Raw genomic sequence first — 20,038 nt, forward strand, 5'->3', positions numbered from 1 at the left:
GAGAGAGCTGCCGGCCTTTAGAACTCCGGTCAGTGGGGAGTGGCTGGGCTACTATGAAGTAATTTATTCTGGTCTCCTCACACTACGCGTACCACCAAAATTGGAGGTCTGGGAAAATGGGGTGCATAGACTTTTAGAGCAGAAGGCAGAATTCGAAGCAGTAAATGACTCTCTTATGGGGCCTGCGAACTCCGAAGCCAGATCCCAGCTGCCCACATAATGAAGGAGAATCTTTTTTTCCCATGAAAAAGACAGGTGTGTGGCAACCTGAGAAGGTGAAAGGGTTTCAAAAGTGCCTTGCTCCTCAATTTAAAAAAAAAGGGAGAACTGAACCAAGATCTTAAACCTTAACATTAGTTTTTAATTCTTTGATGATTGCAAGTTGCCATTGGAAGCTAGAAAACAAGAGGACCTGAAGCTAGGGACGGTCTTGGGGGGCTGGGAATGTCATTCTGTCTGAGAAAGGGACCACCTGGGGAATGAAAGTCATTTTAAGGGTCCTTGAAGCTGCTAGGAACTCTCACCCCTCTGCTTCCTCCAAAGAATGACCAAATCCCGGTCCAGCTCTCTGTCCTTTAGACTCATCTATGACAGGCTTGGTTGGGAGAACTGCCAGCGTCCTGAGACTCCGATTCTTGTCGGGTGGGTGGGGAGTGGGGGCTTGCCTGAGGCACTGCGGTAGGAAAGATGTGTTCTCTTTCTAGAAAACAAAGGTAGGAGTAGATATCGTATTCATTTTCAGTCCCTTCATATCGCCAGCCTTCATTGCCCCAAGGCTGCAGAGCTCTGCAAAGCTTTGATTTTCATCAGACCCAACATTATTACCTTCATTTATTAAGAAAAGTATTTAAAATTCGGGACAGCAAGAGGAGGCAGCCGACCTTCAGCATCTGAACCCTCTTTTCTTCCTTCCCTACAACCCCAGTCTGCTCTTGCTGTGTTAGTCTAGAGCAGCCGACCCGTGGGGAGTGGGCGGTGGGTGAGGGTGGGGTTGGGGGTCGGGGGATGCTCCCTTTCTGAGAGAATTGGGTAAACATGGCGACCGTGGCGCCCATTTGCACACGCTACACAAATGCATCGCATTCCCGGTTGTTTGCAGAAAATTTACAGCTGAGTAATAAAAGTTTACGATCGACTCACAAGTTGGATTGGCCACAAGAAGTCATGTGGATTCCATCCATGAACGTGAACTTTTTATTGTGGTTTGTCCGTTCCGAGCGCTCCGCAGAACAGTCCTCCCTGTAAGAGCCTAACCATTGCCAGGGAAACCTGCGCTGGGCGCTCCGTTCATTACCAGTAATTTTTTTTATTAATCTGATTAATAATTATTTTCCCTATTTAATTTTTTTCTTCCAGGTGGAGTTGCCGGAAGCTGGGGGCACCTGGGGAGGGCGGGGTGGTAGGGGAGAGGCAGGAGTTGAGAGCACCTCTCTCTCTCCCTATTCCCGACCCTCTGGCCCCCAAGGGGCAGGAGGTACGCGGGTGTGGGAGCAGAGATCCAGAGCTGCAGACGCCTCCACCCCTCCCCTCTCCCAGGCTCTCCCTCCTGCCCCTTCCCTGCAACTCTCCTTAATTTTATTTGGCTTTTTTTAATTAGGACTTTTCTTTTTTTCTTTTTAAATTTATGTAAAGTAAGTGTGTGTGTGTGTGGAGCTGAGACAGGCTCGGCAACGACACAGAATGAGGAAAGACGAGAAAGACAGAGAGTGGGAGAGAGAGAGACAGAAAGAGAGAGAGGGAGAGAGGGAGAGTGACAGCAGCGCCCGGTAAGTGTTTCCTTATTGGTTCAAATATGTAACTAATGGTCCGTAGCTGGGTGGCGGTTTCAAGATAAGGGTAGCAACGGCTTGTCTTGGTTAGAGAGGAGAAGGGGGGGCTGGTGAGATGGTGGGAGCGTGGGTAATTAAGGGGAGGTAAGTGGGGGACGGGATTAACGCTGAAATACTGATAACTGGTAGTGGGGAGAATATGTTGTCCTGATGTCACTGTGCGCCGAAGTTGGGGGTCCAGGGCCAGAGAATCTTGGCCCGTGGGGCTCAAGTCCTAGTCTGGGGCGCGGGGCCCTCTGCCTGATGCCCACAGTGTCTGTACCTGCTCGTTAGAGAGCTTGGCTGATGGACCTGGGATGTGGTGGCCTGGAAGCTCAAACTTCAAGGCAGTAGAAAGAATCTGTAGCCTGGGCCCATTGCTCCCTAAGCAACGCCAGCCCCTTAACCCCCAAACAAACTTTTCAGCGCCCCCTCCCTGTCCGGCAACCCCCTCCTTCCCGGAGAGCTAGAAGCCAGACCTCACACATGCGCAGTTTGAGCCCAGGGCCGGGCCGCGGAGTAGGAAGCCGGCGCAGCTAGCCGGGCGGCAGAGCCTGTTAATTGGCAATTAGGGGGGAGGCTGGTGGCTGGTGCGCGTCAGCCAAGGGGAGAGAGTCTGCCCACCCCTGCTCCCGCCCCCACCCTGGCGCATAGAAGGGTGGGAGGCGCCCTGCTCTGCGGGTGGAAGGGGTGGGGGTGGGGATGCAGCTCTCAAAAGCCATCTTGTGCTCGGAGAACAGCGGCCTATCCGCCCCCCCTGCAACCGGACCCCCCAATCCCCACTTGCGGCCACTCCACCCAGGATGCCATACTAACTTCCTCGCGCGCCTGGCAGACCTGCTCTAGATTAGGACCTGCCTTGTCCTGGTGGAGGTGGGAATAAGAGAGGCCTCAAGTTGGGCGGGGATAGACCAGGCCTTGCCCACAGGGCCTCGAAGGTGCTGCAAAGCGGAGAGCATTTTATGGGTGGGGTGGGTGGGGTTTCATCGGTAAGGGCGTCAGACTAAGGTCGACTTAAGAATGCTGGATCTTCCTAATAATTGGTGCTAATGGCGTGTTGTATAGTCTTAACTTGACACATATGGTTTCATAACACAGTGGCTTAATTTCTTCCAAATGTACGTGGCCCTGACTGTGTTGCAGTTTGATATATGACCCCGCCCTGCTCCCAGGCCGGGGTCCGAGGCGACCCGGTAAAGTGTGAGACTGTGTTTATAAAGAGCGGCGTACACACAAAATGCTTACACACCCAAACAGACACACCTTAGAGTTGGGAAGGCGGCATTTTCCTGGCGAGGGCCCAGACACTGGGAGCCAGACTCACCTTCAGTCTGAGTCAATCCCTCTCGTCTTCTCCCAGAAGCTCGACTGAGAGTCTTCGCCTAGCTGTGTGGGGGAGGGGATAGCTCGATTTCCTGTTTAAACCCAGACCCATCGCCTGCGCGCGGGGGTGGGGTGGGGGACAGTGGGTAGAGGACCCGTTTTTATCAAATTGTTAAAAATACAATTCGACTTCATTCAAATCAAACCCCTTGAGCCACAGCCGATGGTGAATCCTCTCTCCCATCCCCCCCACAACCACCTTCCTTTTCCCAGCCCCCCCCAAAATTCCCCTTTTGCAGTCGACATAAAGGCCTCTGAGGTATTCTCCCGGGGGAAGAAATGGCATTTTCTCTCCCCTTTCCCACCCCACCCCCCAATAGGACTGGTGTGTCGGCAGAGGCGTCTGCCGAGGGGCTAATTTCGCGTTCCTTGTTTACGACCAAGAAAAGCGCTTGGCTCTTCCCAAATGGGCCCAGCCTGCCGCCTGCTCCCGCTGCTGCGCGCTCTCCCGCTGCCCGAGCCTGGCCCCGAGGCGGATGCTGGGGGGAACCAGGCTAGGGCTGCCCAGGACGGGAGTCTGTGGGACCTGAAAAGGGCCAAGGGAGTGCGTTGAGACAGTGGAGGGGTCCTGGAGGCCAGAACGTGAGCCTTTCTCCTGGCGTACAGTGGGAACCGCGATCGGTGAGGCCGCTATTTCTCTCTTCCGCCTGTATTTTTGTCGGACCCTGCCCCTGCGAATGACCGAAATGACGTGGGAGGGGATGTTCGGGGGACATAAGTCTCCTTTGTTCCACCCAAAAGAAAACCGTTTGGGGAGAAGGCTGTTCGGGCCAGCGTGGATTCATTCACCTGGGATGTTAGAGGCCCCCTCCCATCCGAGGGGCGGGCCTGGGCTAGGCTGGGATATTTCCCTAGGCCTACAGGGAATCTACTGAATGTGCTAATAGCCATGTCGAGGTGTTTGGGTGCCAGAGCTCCCGTCAAAAACACCAGCTTGAGGTGTCTTTATATTTTTATTGATTTCCTGTTTCTTCTTGGCTACAGTCCTGCAGCCTCCCCCCTTATCTTATACCCTTCACCCCGAGACCCCTCCTTGGCAGGCCGAGAAGCAGACCACCAGTGACTGGCTCTGGTTTTCCAGTTTTCCGATCTAGCCAGGGGATAAATCAGACCTCAATACAACACTCTGCTCACTCTGCTCGCCAGTTACTTTCGCTTTTCTGCCCCTTGGTTCTTTCTCTTTCTGGCGCTCCAACAGAAGCACAAGAGGGGCCACCAGTGGCAATCCTTAAACTCCTTGCAGGCCAAATTCTGTGTGCATGTGGGTCCTCACTTTAGGAGAGCTCTTTTGATCGTCTAATAATAGTCAGGGGGACCAAGAATAGAATTTTGCTCAAGGACTCTGCCCACTCATTGCTGGGGCTAGGCAGTCACTGGATTCTGTGGATGGAAGCTTGGCAACTTCCTCAGAACCCAGGACCTAGCAGCATTCCCTCTGAGCTCACTTCTTGGGACCCCTCAGGTCTACTCCTTAAGAGGCTTTGTAAGCCCTGCCATCCATTGTATTTCATACCAGGTTCCTAGCAGAAATGGGCAGAACAAACCCTTTCTCTGACGGTTGTTTCTGACAATCATGATCCCTACAGAATTCGACCTTGGTTGGATAAGGCAACCTTGTTGAGCTGGCTGTTGTATTTTGAAACCAGGCTTGGTGGCATTATGTATTTATTGTATAGTCTCAAATACACAGATTCAGACTCAGGGAAGACTATATAGAGACTCATATTTCCTCGTGGTTAATCGTATATTACCATGGCTATATTTGATCAACATCATTTTATGTGCATGCAAAATTTTGTTTGCCTTCACTGGCTGAGAGTGGGCTAGGGGAGAGATGGGCACAAGGAGGAGGCCCTCTGTGTGTCTCTGCTGGAAATGTGTGTGCTGGAATTGGAGTATGTGAGCTTTGGCTTATTGCTTTTGCTATCTAAGCCTCTGGCCTGAGAAATACTGTGCCCTTCTGCTGTCTCTCTTCATCTCCCTAAAAAGTGTGCTAACTCACAGGCTGTCTTCCAAAGAGAAAGCCGGGTCATCTTGAAAGTGAAGTCTTTGGGCTCTTTCATAGTTGTTGTGAGATTGTGAGCAATTCTGAGCCAACAGGACTGGGCCCTGGGGACTGGAAGCCTCCATGGGGATGGCAAAAGGATTGTAGTGGCTAAGCTGATTTCTGGGCAGGGGTCTGTCTGGGTGGCTGCAGTCCAGAGTGTTTGAAGGGGTTTGTGGAGGGAGAAGGCAAACCTGGAGGGGCAAGAGTACTTGTGAATAGCTCTCCCTCCCTTTGCCTCCCTGGCTTCAGATTTGACTGTCTGAAGGGCTTATTTGTTCTGGAAGGTCCCAGATCTGGAGACTGATGGGGGTGCATTTTAGTCTTGTCAGTGACCTGAACCAGAGTGAGGCCCACTAGGAGAGAAGGCTGATGGAGGTCCCTCTAGAATGCAAGCTAGGCCCTTTGGCCTGTGGGCCTCCAGCCTTGAGTATGGACTACTGTTGGCAATTAATTGGCTTCCTTTTGCAGCTTTTCTGGGGCTGCAAAGAGAGAGCTGAGAGGAAATATAAATGTCAGTAGAAAGTGAGGACAGGAGCTGGGCTGGATGGGGTTTTGTGGCACTCCCAAGGCACTCGGTTCCTCCCAAGAATCTCGTGCCCAGACTTGTGGCACCGGGAGGTTCACAGCCTTTCTTCCTCAGTAACAGAGGGTGACCTCAGACCTTCCTGCCTTGGCCACACTGACTTTGGGGTCAGGATATTACTCCAGGATCATGTCTCAAGTAAGCCACAGCCTCACGGATGCTGTTAGACATCCCTGTTTATTGTGTCTGGGCCTTGTTTACTTGTTTTGTCTGCTGCCACCCTGCGTCAGAAACCCGCCAAACCAGCAAATTCGCTGGGGAGAACAAAGTGTAGGGCTCTTTCAAACTTCCTCCCCCCTTTCAACACCCTTCCCTCCCACCTTGTGCACTCCCTCATTTTCCCTTTCCAAGGGGAGGAAGCAGAAATTGTCCTAAAATAGGGCAATGCTGATGGGACAGGGGAATTGTGGAGACACCATAAACCTCCGGTTGTCCTGGTGTTGGAGAGATTTCCAAACCTCCCTCCTCTTTCCGACAGCGTTTCTTCCTTCACCTCGGTAACTGGCTGGGTAAAGTGACCACAGACCCTGAGCATCTCTGCCCTCCTCATCATCATCATCTTCCTCCTCCTCCTCCTCCTCCTCCTCCTCCTCCTCTTCCTTCTCCGGGTTCGTCGTTCCTTTCTGCTTGAGCTTCTCCCAGACATAGATGGTTGGGTTCCCAGCCAGGGTAATGTTGGTAGATTCATAAAACTAGATAAAGCACATCACCTTCCCCCTTTCTCTTCTCAGCCCCCCAAAATATTAGTGAATTTTGTCAAATCCTACAAAATTAAATTGCCCCTTCTGAAAGGGTCGTATAAATTCTGAATCCTGCAAGGTATAGAGTCAGAGAGGTCGACATTTGCCTTTAATTTTGCCCCTGGCTATCAAATCTAAAAGAGTATCATTACAGTAAGTAATATTCTTGTTTCTGAAATTAATTTCCCTCTCCCCATCTCTCCCCTCTTTCACCAGTATGAATTAAGTGGCTCTTTCAGATCTGCTGACAATAAAGGATAAACTTATTTATAGAGAAATGATGACGATGTTTCATTGTTGGCTTATTGTTCTACAACATAATAATATTTATTTCCAAATGGGAGAAGTTAGACCAGGAGAAGAGGGAGTGGGTAAGAGGAGACTTGGTGTTCATATATACAACTATTGGCATACTTTTATGACTTTCACAATTTCCATATGACAACTCACTCTGATATCATAAATGCCAAATTCTTCAATTTTAAATTCTCATTAACCTCCAAAATGGTCCCAACTAACAGTCTGCATTGAGAAGCAGAGGAGAAACCAGAGAGCTGGGGGCTCCTTTGGATTAACATAGAACAGCACACTCTTCCTCACCTGACAATCTCCCTAGGTTCTATTTGGGCAATGCAAAGTACCCTAAATATTCTGGGTCCTGATTTTTATTTCCAGTCCAAATAGGGCCACTTGCTTTGCCCTCCTGAAATGTCCCAAGGCAGCTGAACTCTCCATTCTCAGTAGGGATAAGATGCTTTCCACAAGCCCTCTCCTCAGCTGATATTTCTGCTGCTTTGGTATCAAGGTGGAAGGCTTGAGGGCCTGGCCTCCATAAACCATAAATTATTTCTTCCAGATGAAGCCTGAAGGGATCTCAGGGCGAAGTGTGATGGGATCTGTTTTATTTTTGAATTTTAAGCCAAATGTGCAAAAGTGGGGTTTTTGTGTCTGCTGGTGGTGTATAGTTAGGAAAGGCCAGGCAGAGATTCACAAAAACAGGAAGGAGAGAAAACATGCCATTATTTAGCAGAGCGTTCTGTGTGCCTTTCTTCAATGCTGAATTGCAGCTTCAGCAGGCTCAGAACCTCTTAGCTCAAAACAAGGAATCACAGCACAGGCCTGAGCTATTTGGGCCAGTTTTCAGCAGCTGAACATACTCCTTCTGCTCCTTTTCTCCTTCTCTCCTTTCTTACTGACAACCCAGCTCCCTTCAGCTGATCAGCCTAAGCCTTGTCACCAAATATCAAGTACCCACAAATTGGATCTATTTGACACACCGAGTTGGGTGTGTCAAATTTCACTTTTCTCCCAGTGTGTCTAAGCTTGACTTTTGAAAGGATCATTCTTTCTTTTAGGAATGCACAGTATGAATGGAGGGTGTATGTGTTAGGAAATCTTTCTCTACCACATCTAGGAAAAACTGGGAGCCCCTTGGGTGAGCCGTGCTTTGGCATTCCCAAGCAGACCAGACCTTGGTCAGGTTCTTTGGTGGCCTGCACCGCTCTCTTTGCAATTCTTTTCCTCCGAGGTCCATGGAGATCAAAGGGCCTTGTGCACAAAACACCAGGCATTTGGAATAGTTTTTTTTTAAGTTTTTTTTTTTAATTTAGCTATAAGCTGGTAAAGCTAGCTGAACTCTAGAACAGCAAAGCCTTAACCAAATAGTGCGATTGTGAGGTGAGCTGAACAATTATTGAACTCAGCTTTCTCTGCAAGAGGGATTTCAGCTCTCACCCAGTGGCACAAAAGGGGCCGACTGAGGTAACCATTCTGTGTTGCTGGAAATCAAGAACTGGATGTGGTGAAGGGGGCAGCGTCCTGCAGCTGCCGTATCTTTTAGGCTGCCAGGAGCCCAGGCAGGCGAGGGAGCTTGGAGTCCCGGCTCTGGCTCCAGCGTTGGAGTGAGCTGTAGTTGGCTTCGGCGGCCAGGAATGGAGTCAGTCACAAAGATCTTCATAGAGGTGGAGGATCTAAGGAGAAAGGAGACCAGCAGAACACAAAGGAGGACATTGCCTGACGAATATCCCGGAATAAAAATTTCAGATCTCACCAGGCTCATTTCAAATGTCTGTACACACGAAACTACTTTTGTTTTTTCCAGAGCAGAGAAGAAAGCAAAGGCAGGCAAGGTGAGGCCCGCCCATGACATCATCCTAGAAGCTGGAGTCCAGTCTCCCCTCATTTTTTCCCCAGTTCAGAGCCATAGGGACCCCCCCCCAGCCTTCCCCTGACTTAGACTAGGCAAGACTGAAATCCGGGGAAACCCCTAAGTGCCCAAGCTCCAGTGTAGCCCTTAAGCCTCCAGTGACTACACCCACTCAGGCCCAAGAAGCAGGCAGTAAATTCCTCTCCTATAATTAGTGCTCCTGGAAGGCATGTGTTTTGGATGCGGTGGGAGGGGGGGGGCGACTGGAGCGGCCAGTGGCAACTTTTCCCCCTTTATTCCTTTTCTGAGATTTTTAGATTGTTTTTGAATCCAATAATTACAACTCCCAAAGCGAAAATCTGCTCTTGACACCAAGTCTCCTCTCAATGTCTAATTCAGAAGACCGAAGGCCCAGGGCACTGCATAGATCGGCGGAGGGCCTGATGGGGGGGGGTCTCTGATTTCTCTAGGCTTGTTTGGATGGAAACAAAGAACAGAACGGAGCCTCCCTCCTTCCCAAGACTTGTGCATATTTACAGAACTGCATTGCAGTTTTAATAAAACATCTGTTCTTGCTTCTGCTGATGAGCTTCTATAATTGTTTTCAGACAAATTTAACAGGAAAATATAAATATATTTAGAAAAATCCAAGCCCCAGCCCCTCCCCCATAGACAGCCAGTCTTTTGCCAAGGGAGGAAAGAGTACAAGATGGTAAAAGGAAAAAATACTGTCCAATAGAGGGAAGATCCAACTCATCTGACCTGCTCTCCCCCTTGGAGCGAATCCTCCCAGTAAATTTCAGATGCATAATTAAAGGTCTAACTAAAAGAAATGAGATCTTCCCCCTTTAGGGGTAGAAAGGGATGCAGGAGAGTGTTCTGGAAGTTAATTTCCCCCAAAGTCTTTAGGTGGTGGGAAGATATTTGTGTTTCTGCTTCCCCTGGTCTCCCCCTTCCAGCATTTTTGACCCCCCCCAGCAGCTGGTTTCTGTTTATTATAAATCGGCGAGACCTTTTAGTCTCTGCCCTCTGTTTAGGGACATAATAAAACACTTAACTTTCGTTGGCCTGAGACTTACATTCTGTTCCTCAGGTTGCCCACCCCTGAGCCTACCACCTTTAGGCCCCAAAAAAGAATCTCTCCAACTTTGGGGTCCCTTTCATCTCTGGATATGATTGAGGGAGGGGCTCCAGGAAACTCAGGCATCCTTGTTAGGGGGCTGTAGCACATGGTTCCCTCAAAAGCCCATTCTTTCTTTTAAGGTCCCTCCCTCATCCACACATCCATAAGAGAGATTTTAAAATACACAAAAATCCACACTCATGGAAAGCAAAACTTCATTAAGACATCCTATCTTCCATCATTCAATTTGTTTTACATTGCAACAATTTAATATCTTGAAGGAAGTACCACTGACATGATTTATCCCTCTAGCAATCTCATTCTGAAATAGGGGGGAAATTTACTCTTTTCTTGCCACGGCTTCTACTTGTTACACCGATACCCTCAGGGCAGACAGGAGGCTGGAAACTTTGAAAGAGGCTACTGGTGTCCAGGGGTGCACTGACTTGTTCCCTCGATCAGCCCCCAGGATACCCTCCCCTCAGTTAGCTCTCCCCCTACCTCTTGCCCTCCAGGAGGACTGGAGCCCCAGCCAGCTGTTGGAAACCTCTGCCCAGGCATGCCATGAATTCAAGTACAGATGGATTGGAAAGCAAAACTCAACACACTAGTGTCTGTGTTTGGGGGAGTAACTGCTATGTTACCCCCAGATGAGATAACTTCTTAAAAATCTTTCTCTTATTGGAAGCCTCCTCCTCTACCCTCTTCATCTTGGAGAAGAAATAGTATAGTCCAAGGGGTAGAAACTTCCACAATTACAGAGATCTTTCTTCTACTCTCCTAAATTCCAGCCAGTTTCCCTCCTTTTTCAAAGGCAGGGGCTGGATTTTTAAAAGCCAACACAAATTGTCAGGAAGACTCCTCAACCCCCCTAAAGAGGTTCATGTGTTAACTAACATTTTGTCAGCACTAGCTCCTACACAGCCTGCTTTTGGGTTCTAAACTTTATCCCCCCCCCAACACACCCCCTAGTGACACTCCAGGGAAACCTTAACGTTACTGAAGATGAATAAACGAGTTTTTTTCCCAGCATAGTCCCGTTTATGGCTTTATTGCTACCCATTGATTGCTCCGCTTTGTTACACAGAAGGAAAAGATCATAAAACCCGGCGACATCCGGGTTCTTGTTATAGTCAGTCTCAAAAAAAAAAAAAAAAATTAGTGAGGGGAAAATATGAGCTTTCACTGCTTCCTGCTTGTACCTTGCCATCCTCTCTTTGTCAGCTCCAAGTATTTCCAGCCTATGTCGATATCAAATTCAGTTTGATTTAATCAGAGGGAAACCCCAGCTGCACACCTTCTGCTGTTTCGATTCACTCAGTAAAGCTCTCTGTAGCCCCTACAAAACTGCTCTTTTCTAATCTTCTCCTCCCTTTTCTCAGCCTCAAGGTGGGGAAGAAAATGGAGGTAAGGGCTGCTGAGAATCCAGAGGTGACAGTCTGGGTGAGAGCCCAAGGACTCCTCAGGAATCCTTTCCTAGGGACTTCCAGCATTACAGCTCAGGTCCAGGGGCACCATGCCTGGCAGGGCAGTAAATCCAGAGCAGATAGGGTCTTCTGACCTGGACAGGGGCTTGAGTCTGTTGGAAGGTAACTGTTCATTGTAGTCGCACCAATTTTGTCTTCCAGGCTGCAGCCTATGTGGTACCCCACTGGCCTGAGCTGGTTCCAAATCATAAATTCTCACCAACATAAACAGGAGTTGATGTCTTTAGAAAGAATCTCAGTCTCTCTCTCTCTCTCTCTCTCTCTCTCTCTCTCTCTCTCTCTCTCCTATAATGCATTATTATACATGCTTTCTCCTAAGCAAAAATATTGCAAGAATTTCCCCAAAAGCAAGGTTCTGGGGGAGCAGCAGTAGGGTAGGAGGCAAACGAGATCAGATGCTTACTCCAGGACCTCCACTGTAGCCCATGGTCTCACCCTTTAGATCCACTTGTCACGTTTGAGATCAACATATCCTCTAATCCAAGACTCTTAGCTACACTGCTCCACTGCACCGTGTTTCAGGAGATTTCCCTTCCCTTTTGATTTTTCTAATTATTGGAAAAATATGCTGTCTAGTGACGGGGACTCACTTCATAGTTGTTAAGCCAGAATGTCTTGTAGAATTTCTGGGAACTTCCTTCCACTGGGAAGGATCTTCTCAAATGAAGCAATCAGGATGTAATTTTAGAAAAGGAGAAAATTCGAAAGATGAAATCGGACTGAAAACACAAGGATTTCTCTCGCCCTGCATTTGGCCACAGCACAATAAAGTTAGCTGGGGCGGAGACATTTCCTGGGACTAGACCTTTCCTTATGCAGGGTACAAGGCCCTGCTTATGGACCTGCACCCCCCCACACCAGTTCCCTTACATATATATTCTTAAAAGAAATCCAAGTCTTACTTTCAAAGCACACACTTAGTCTCAACTAGGGAATCAACAGAAGCAGAAGCGATTTTTTTCCCCCTTCTTGACATCTGGCTTGCGATTGGCTGGAAGGGGGTCAGCTGACTTTGTCATTTTGTCTGTCCTGGATTGGAGCCGTCCCTATAACCATCTAGTTCCGAGTACAAACTGGAGACAGAAATAAATATTAAAGAAATCATAGCCCGACCAGGTAAAGGCAAAGGGATGAATTCCTACTTCACTAACCCTTCCTTATCCTGCCACCTCGCCGGGGGCCAGGACGTCCTCCCCAACGTCGCCCTCAATTCCACCGCCTATGATCCAGTGAGGCATTTCTCGACCTATGGAGCAGCCGTAGCTCAGAACCGGATCTACTCGACTCCCTTTTATTCGCCACAGGAGAATGTCGTGTTCAGTTCCAGCCGGGGGCCGTATGACTATGGATCTAATTCCTTTTACCAGGAGAAAGACATGCTCTCAAACTGCAGACAAAACACCTTAGGACATAACACACAGACCTCAATCGCTCAGGATTTTAGTTCTGAGCAGGGCAGGACTGCGCCCCAGGACCAGAAAGCCAGTATCCAGATTTACCCCTGGATGCAGCGAATGAATTCGCACAGTGGTGAGTTTTACAGCTCCGAGATATAAATTAAATAAACTGAACTGGCTTTATGACCGGCTTCCCTAGAAGAACGGGCGGAGAGAGTTTTTTATGGCCCCATAAAAACAATCACGCTCGTCTCCTCGCCGACACCGAGACAGGGCCCCTCTTCAGCCCCCTCTGCTCACCTCCCGCGCTTGCTCGTAGGGGTCTGGCCCCCTCGGTCCCTGACGGATTGGAGGGCTCCAAGAAGAGCTGAGGGGGCAGGAACAGGGCAGGGGAATGAGGGGAGGGGACATAGGGTGGGGGAGCCCCCCAAAGTCTTGTTAGGCTGGAGAGAAGGGAGGGAGTTAGGAGAGGTCAGAGAAGTGGGGAGAACTTTCCAGGGAACTGGGATGTTGGGAAAGGTGGGGGAACCCAGTCCTTGAGAGATGGGGCCCTTATCCCCAGTAGTTGGGATTTAAAAAAAAAAAAATCAGCTTTTAGATGCCCAGCTTTCTGTTTTTTGCCCCGCCCCCCAGCTTTCTTTGGGACACACATCTCCCACCTCGTGGGAAGTCTGAATGAAGTTGGGGTCCTGGCTGTACCCCCAGTGGGGGTGGGGCAGAGCAAAAGGGAGAAGGCTAGAGTCCGAAGGGGCGAAGGGGCCTCGAGCTGTGGGCCAAGTTGAGAGCCTCTGGACTTTGCTAGGTGAAAATGTCTTCAGAGGACGCCTTGCTGATTGTTTTTAGTGTGTTTTGTGCCCGGATCTCTAGGGGTCGGTTACGGAGCTGACCGGAGGCGCGGCCGCCAGATCTACTCTCGGTACCAGACCCTGGAACTGGAGAAGGAATTTCACTTCAACCGCTACCTAACCCGGCGCCGGCGCATCGAGATCGCCAATGCTCTGTGCTTGACCGAGCGACAGATCAAAATCTGGTTCCAGAACCGCCGGATGAAGTGGAAAAAAGAATCTAATCTCACGTCCACGCTTTCGGGGGGCGGCGGAGGGGCAGCCGCCGACAGCCTGGGCGGAAAAGAGGAAAAGCGAGAAGACACAGAAGAGGAGAAGCAGAAAGAGTGACCAGGACTGCCCTTGCACCCCTCTCTCCTCCCTTGCTCATCCCAGCTCCCCGAATCACATACTCTGTATTTATCACTGGCACAATTGATGTGTTGTGACTTCCTAAAACAAAACAGGGAGTCAGACTTGGACCTGAAAGTCAGCTCTGGACCCCCTCCCTCACTGCACAACTCTTCACCAGCCTCCTCCTCTAGTTCCCTCGCTAGCTCCTTGTCTGGCTTGTCTGGCTTGTCTGCAGGCCCCTTCCCTGGCCCAGGCCTTGGGGACGCGGTCCCTGAACCTCGCTTCAGACTCCGCTGTTGTCCCTCCAAGTGAGCTCTAGGCTCCCTCCCCACCCCCGACGCCCTTAACCCCCGCCCCCGCGCAGAGAGCCGGCTCCCGGGCCTGGGGCCTTCACTTCAGGGCCTCAGGGCCCGGTCTGGCAGCCGGAGGGCGGGAGGCCTCAGGAGGGCGCGCCTTGGCCCCACAACACCCCCCACCCCCACCCCGGGCTTCTCCCCAGTCCCTGCCCGGCCCCTTTGCCCCAGCAAATGCCCAGTCCAGGCAAATTGTATTTAAAGATTCCTGGGGGTCATTATGGCATATTACGAACTGTGACCGTTTCTGTGTGAATATTTCTAGCTGTATTTGTGGTCTCTGTATTTATATTTATGTTTAGCTCCATCAGTGTTCCGAGTTCATTTTAAAAAGGATTTAAAAAAAAGAGGGAAAATAACAAAAAGAGAAAAAAAGTGAATGACGGTTGTTTAGCCAGTAGGAGAAAATAAATAAAGAAAAAATACCCCCCCTCGTGTTATCCTCCTGTATAAATCCGACCTCTGGATCCGTTCTCGAATATTTAATAAAACTGATATTATTTTTAAAAGTTTATAATCCGCCTGTTTGTTCATTCCCCGCCCGCTGGCCTGCAGCAGAGCTCCAGCTCGTGGCCTGCCGCCTGCAAGCCCCCAGCCCTCCTCACTCGCCTGCCCTGCAGCCGGGCGCCGACCCTCCGTCTCTGGGTTCTCCTGACCTTGCTGGGGTTCTGAGAGGTCTCTGAGACCTCCCCTACACGGAGCAACACACACCCCGGAAAAGAAAAGGAGGAAAAAGGGCCGCTTGGACTTTCGCTGGGGGCGGGGAAGCCTGAGTGAGCCCGGTTGGGCTGCAAGCCCCACGCGGGCCTTTCTTCCTGCCTGTAGGAGCCTGGAATCCTCGGCTTCTGAGCCCAAAAAGCGAGAAAAGAAGCCTGATCCGAGCACCAGGGTCGTCTCCCCCCACCACCCCGCGCCCACTTCCAGCAGTGTCCGGAGGAAGACTAGCGAGCAAACCCCCGGCCCGCCAGGCCGGCTGTTGCGAAACGTGGCAGAAGCGCCCTGGCAACCCAAGGACGGCAGGATTTGAGTCTGTTCGCAGGGACTGAGCGATCCAAGGACATCTCGAAAGAGAAAGACTGGAAACTGAGCTCTGGCCTGAGCTGGGACTCCTAACAGACAAAATTCCTTCTTTCTTATAGTCCTAGCTTGTCCTGTTCTTGCATCTGTTCTCCTCAAATCTAATGTGTAAGGGAAGCAGTAGGAAACTAATTGTTTCTAGGCTCCAGCCTTCTTTCCTCAAGCCTCGCCGAGAAACCTGAGTGGGCCTAGGGGAGAAGTGGGGGTGGGTGGTCTCCCGGAGGGGGAAAAATTCCTCCCGAGTTTCCCAGACTCTCCAGGTCCCTGCCACCACCGCCCCCTTCCTCCAGAGCCTTCACCAGCGGGGAGGGGGACTTCTGGCAGAGGCCGAGAGACCCTGGGGAAAGGCAGACAGCAAAGAGTAGTTTGGGAACTAAGAAAGCAGGGCAAAGGACGCAAAGGTTGAAGAAACCCGGGCCAAATACTGTCTAGGTTGCCCAGTTGCCTGGCCTCCCCACCCCCTCCCTATGCCTCTGAAGAGTCCAGAAAATGTCCTGTGGGTCTTCTAGATTGAAGTTTCTGAGAAGCCTGGTCTAAGGGCCTACCCCCAAAAGAGTACAAGCAGGCCATTATCTCTGCCTTGCTCATAATATCTGTGGGAGTTTGAATATTGCCCCTTCATGCCCTGGAGTGCCCTCTACTTGCTATCTGAAATTTGGGCATCAGTACCCGAGGAGGATCACACACAGCTATAGGAGGGTCCCCCAGCCCATTGTGTCTGTTTACACACATGGGAATGTTGCCTCTTGTCCCACTAGAGTTCCTAACTTAGTGAAGTAACCCAAGTCCACCTGGCCCCTCCAGTCACATCCCAGAGAGTCCCCAGGATTAGGTCTCAGGACTTCTCTGCCTGCTTCTGCCCACTCAGGAACCCTCCCTCCCCTGGGTAACTTGCCTACTTCCCAGAGGTTGAGTTCGTTTTTCCAAGCGGACAAGACAAGCAGCTCTTCAGCAGAACTATCCAACCCTCCCAAGCTAGAGGCCTTGATCTTTGGTTTAGGTAACTTAAGTATACCCACCCTGTTGGTTCTCTAGCCTGGACTTTAGCTACCCCAACCCCCTTTCTCAGTCATCTTTGAAGTTTGGAAGACTCTGGAGGAAGGGAACTGGCACTTTCCATTATAAAAACCACCTGTGTAAAACCTTACCAATGCCTCATCTTTTCTCAAATTTAGACAGAATTTTAAGGCCAGGTCAAGGGTTAGTTTGTCCAACAAGCAACTTCTCAACAATCCAGCTACCAGAAGGCCAAGCGATACTTCAGGATGCAATTCCTCCAAGTTGGCACCAGGTGTCGCTGTGAGCTCGTTGTCCCGACTACCCCCCAATTCCAAGAACCATTTTTTTCCTCCCCCTTGCTTCTCTCTCTCAGTCCCCCCACCCACCCCCCGGGTTGGGCTTTGCCAACATATCAAGATGCGTTTCGCCTGCTTCCATCACTAACCTCCCGGAGGTCATCAAGCCAAATTTATGAGTGGCCGCTCCAGTCACGTGACTCTATTTAAGGCTCCCTTATTTGGGAAGAGCGCATAGGATAAAGAAAGAGATATCTCCACCTATAAATTGTGCACTTTGGAGAACAAAAAACCCCTCAACTTCAAAGAGTCACAAATCACCCTTAATCAAAAAGGGTGCAGAAATTTTTTTGGGCCCTCCCCGCCATGAGCTCCTACGTAGCCAATTCATTCTATAAGCAGAGCCCCAATATCCCTGCCTATAACATGCAAACTTGTGGGAACTATGGATCGGCCTCAGAGGTGCAGGCATCCAGGTACTGCTACGGCGGATTGGACTTAAGCATCACTTTCCCACCGCCTGCGCCTTCCAACTCTCTCCACGGGGTAGACATGGCTGCCAACCCCCGGGCTCACCCCGACCGCCCCGCCTGCAGCGCCGCGGCCGCTCCGGGACACGCTCTGGGCAGAGACGAAGCGGCTCCTCTGAACCCCGGGATGTACAGTCAGAAGGCGGCTCGCCCGGCGCTGGAGGAGCGAGCTAAGAGCAGTGGGGAGATCAAAGAGGAGCAGGCGCAGACAGGGCAACCCGCCGGACTGAGCCAGCCACCGGCCCCGCCACAGATTTACCCGTGGATGACCAAACTGCACATGAGCCACGGTAAACTTTAGGACTTCATTTTGCGCGCTCGGGTCCGCCTGGGTTTTATAGGCCATGCGGGGCAAATAAAGAAAAAAAACCTGCGGCCATAAATTTTACGATCCAGGCATCAATGGCTCGTAAAACTGTCCACTAAAAGGCTTAGAGGCTGTGTGCGCCCAAATTTACGACGACATAATTGGATCATAGGAACAAAACGTGTATAAAAGGCAATATTCAATTTTTGGGGGAGAGGGAGGGAGTTAAAAAAATAGAGGGATCTAAAGGGTGAGGAGCACGGGGCTCCAGAGTGGGGATCCCCCCGCGGGCTCCCTCCCTCCCCTGCGGAGCCCGCTCGGCTGGTGCTCGCGGCTCCGGAGGATTCCAGCGACTCGGGAGGGGCGGGAGGGGGGTCCCCGGTGCTCGGATCTCGAGGGTGCTTATTGTTCGGTCCGAGCCTGGGTCTCCCTCTTCCCCCCATCCCCCCTCAGCCCCTCCGGCCGCAGAGTGAAGGCAACGGTGGAAAGTTTCCTGCCCAGGCGGAGGCGCTTCTCTCGGGGTCGGGCCTGCCTGCCTGCAGCCCTTCTGGCCTGTCCCACCGCGCTCACCTCCACTTCCTCCGACCACGGGTGGGGGCCTGGGACTGGGGTGGGACGATGAGGTGCTGCATGGTATTCACCCCTTCCTGGCTTGGGGGGATTTATGTTCCAGAGACGGATGGCAAGCGGTCCCGAACCAGTTACACGCGCTACCAGACCCTGGAACTCGAGAAAGAATTCCACTTTAACCGCTACCTCACTCGCCGCAGGCGCATAGAAATTGCCAACAACTTGTGTCTCAACGAGAGACAGATCAAGATCTGGTTCCAGAACCGCAGGATGAAGTGGAAGAAAGATTCCAAAATGAAGAGCAAAGAGGCTCTTTAGAGGAAGCGGGGAGCCCGCAGAAAGCACCCCAGTCGGCTTTGGTCCCTGTGCCCTTCCTTTTCGGTTTTCCTCGTTCTAGATTTTGGGGCGGAGGCTGGAGCACTGGCTCCAGGCCTCCCAAACAAAAGCGCATTTCCTTGGCATTCCGAATCCCCTTCGACCCAGGGTTCCGCAGGACCGCCTGCACTGCCCATCTCGCCTCAACTCTGTTGAGTACCCCAGGCCCAGGATACACTCTTGTAGGGTTTGCCCGCAGAGCTGCGGTGTTCTACCGGCCGATGCTGGATGAGCCTCAACCTGGGCTGCCTCTCTCTCCTAGCCAGAGCTAGGCCAGCCTGAGTTAAGGTGAGACAGACCAGCTGCCACCCCTTAGCCCCGACCTCCACCTCACCCTCTTTGTTTCTGCCTAAGGTGGCCAGGCCGCTAAAGGCTGGTTGTACCAAGCAGAAGGTATGACCAGACTCGGGGTGCTTTCCTATAGCAACTAACCTTTATAGCTTCTAAACTCGTCTTTACTTATTAATGATTTGCATATGAAAGAGGGAGATGAGTGAAAGTGGGCCTGTAGACCTGGAGGTTGTCCCATGCACTCCAGACCTTCTAACCCCCTCCCCAAAACCCGGGAGCCTCCCCAGCCTGGCCTGCTGCATGCACTCTCAGGTTCACAGCCCCAGCCTGCTACCTAGCTCAACTATTGGGGTCTCTTGCCTTAGGACCCCAGCAAGTGGTTTTTAAGGCTTTTTTGCTATCCTATATATCTTGCCATGACTTTCTCACCCTCCTGCCCCATTGCAGTGCAACTATTTATTGACTCCAGGTCCTTCCTGAAACTATATTTTGTCATATCAAATAAAGACAAAGAAAGAACAAGACTAAAGATGCAATGACTTCTGTCTGTTTAGGGCATGCATTAAGTAGATGGGTCTAAATAGGCTCTGAAGTGTATGGGGAGGTCCAGTCTTTGAACCATCCCTTTAAAAATATTTTTAAACACTTCCAGGAGCTGCAAGCATAGGGAAATGTAACTGAGTTCTAACGAGGGCCTCTGGAGTGAAGGGGAGGGTACTTGAGGGTGCTTGTACTGGTGTTTCTTCATGCTGTGGGTATCTAAGGCACCCAGACCTTCTATGCCCTATTCTTACCCTGACTAAAAAGACTTGAGGCTTCTGGACTGTCTGTAGTCTGTACTTAATGCCACAACATAGGAACCAGTGGCTCCCACGACTGAGATGTGGGCCCTTCTGGGTCTCAAGATCTCTACTGGGTCTAGGTCATCTCTGAGTGGGTTTGCTGGACATAGAAGGAAGGCTGAGTTTTCAGTCTAGGGCCATGTCTGACCCCAGAAGGACTCCCAGCAATAGTTGGTGCTGCTTGGTACAGAGGTGTGGAGGAAGGGGAGTTGGCTAAGGTTTGAGATGTGCTTCAGCTTTCTAAGATATGGGATAGGGTGAGGGGGACTAGAAGGAGAAGGAATGCAACCTGCACTGTGTGCATTCTTGCCTAGGAGAAAACATACAAACAGCTCCCTTGGTTCTAGGGTCTAAGCCAATGAAGGACAGTTAACTGGAATAAGAGCTGCAGAGACCAGTGTGGGAGTCATGTCTGTTTGCTATCATTTATCACAGTCTCTGAGATTTTGTATGGAGGGGGAGGGGGCACAACTAATTCAGGTGGGGCTGGCCTAGGTTTATGCTCT

General features: G+C 50.8%; 2 protein-coding genes and 1 non-coding gene across 5 annotated transcripts; all 3 read left to right on the forward strand.

Annotated features, from left to right (window-relative positions):
• The first annotated feature begins 1,176 nt into the window (after positions 1-1,176).
• Positions 1,177-19,214, forward strand: Hoxc5 (homeobox C5). 2 transcript variants are annotated; one of them, XR_004768647.1, is made up of 3 exons: positions 1,177-1,296; positions 1,633-1,766; positions 18,128-18,256. XR_004768647.1 is itself a non-coding variant. In XM_027396755.2 (2 exons), the coding sequence occupies exons 1-2, from the start codon at positions 16,984-16,986 to the stop codon at positions 18,340-18,342; spliced, it is 669 nt and encodes a 222-aa protein (XP_027252556.1). In that variant the 5' UTR covers positions 14,841-16,983; the 3' UTR covers positions 18,343-19,214. The 2 variants fall into 2 exon arrangements, 1 of the variants encoding a protein (XP_027252556.1); XM_027396755.2 differs by lacking the exons at positions 1,177-1,296; positions 1,633-1,766 and adding an exon at positions 14,841-17,437 and having other exon boundaries at positions 18,128-19,214.
• Positions 11,692-14,757, forward strand: Hoxc6 (homeobox C6). Of its 2 annotated transcripts, none has more exons than XM_027396752.2 (2): positions 11,692-12,847; positions 13,558-14,757. In XM_027396752.2, exons 1-2 carry the CDS (start codon positions 12,448-12,450, stop codon positions 13,887-13,889), a joined length of 732 nt encoding a protein of 243 aa, XP_027252553.1. In that variant the 5' UTR covers positions 11,692-12,447; the 3' UTR covers positions 13,890-14,757. The 2 variants fall into 2 exon arrangements, with proteins under 2 accessions (XP_027252553.1, XP_027252554.1); XM_027396753.2 differs by having other exon boundaries at positions 12,322-12,847; positions 13,582-14,757.
• Mir615 (microRNA mir-615) lies at positions 17,815-17,898 on the forward strand. The gene has a single exon (NR_105256.1). It is a non-coding gene; the product is annotated as a microRNA mir-615 (primary transcript).
• Positions 19,215-20,038: the final 824 nt, after the last annotated feature.

The sequence above is a fragment of the Cricetulus griseus genome, chromosome 2 (assembly GCF_003668045.3).
Source record: "Cricetulus griseus strain 17A/GY chromosome 2, alternate assembly CriGri-PICRH-1.0, whole genome shotgun sequence".
In the NCBI taxonomy this organism is placed as follows: Eukaryota; Metazoa; Chordata; class Mammalia; order Rodentia; family Cricetidae; genus Cricetulus; species Cricetulus griseus.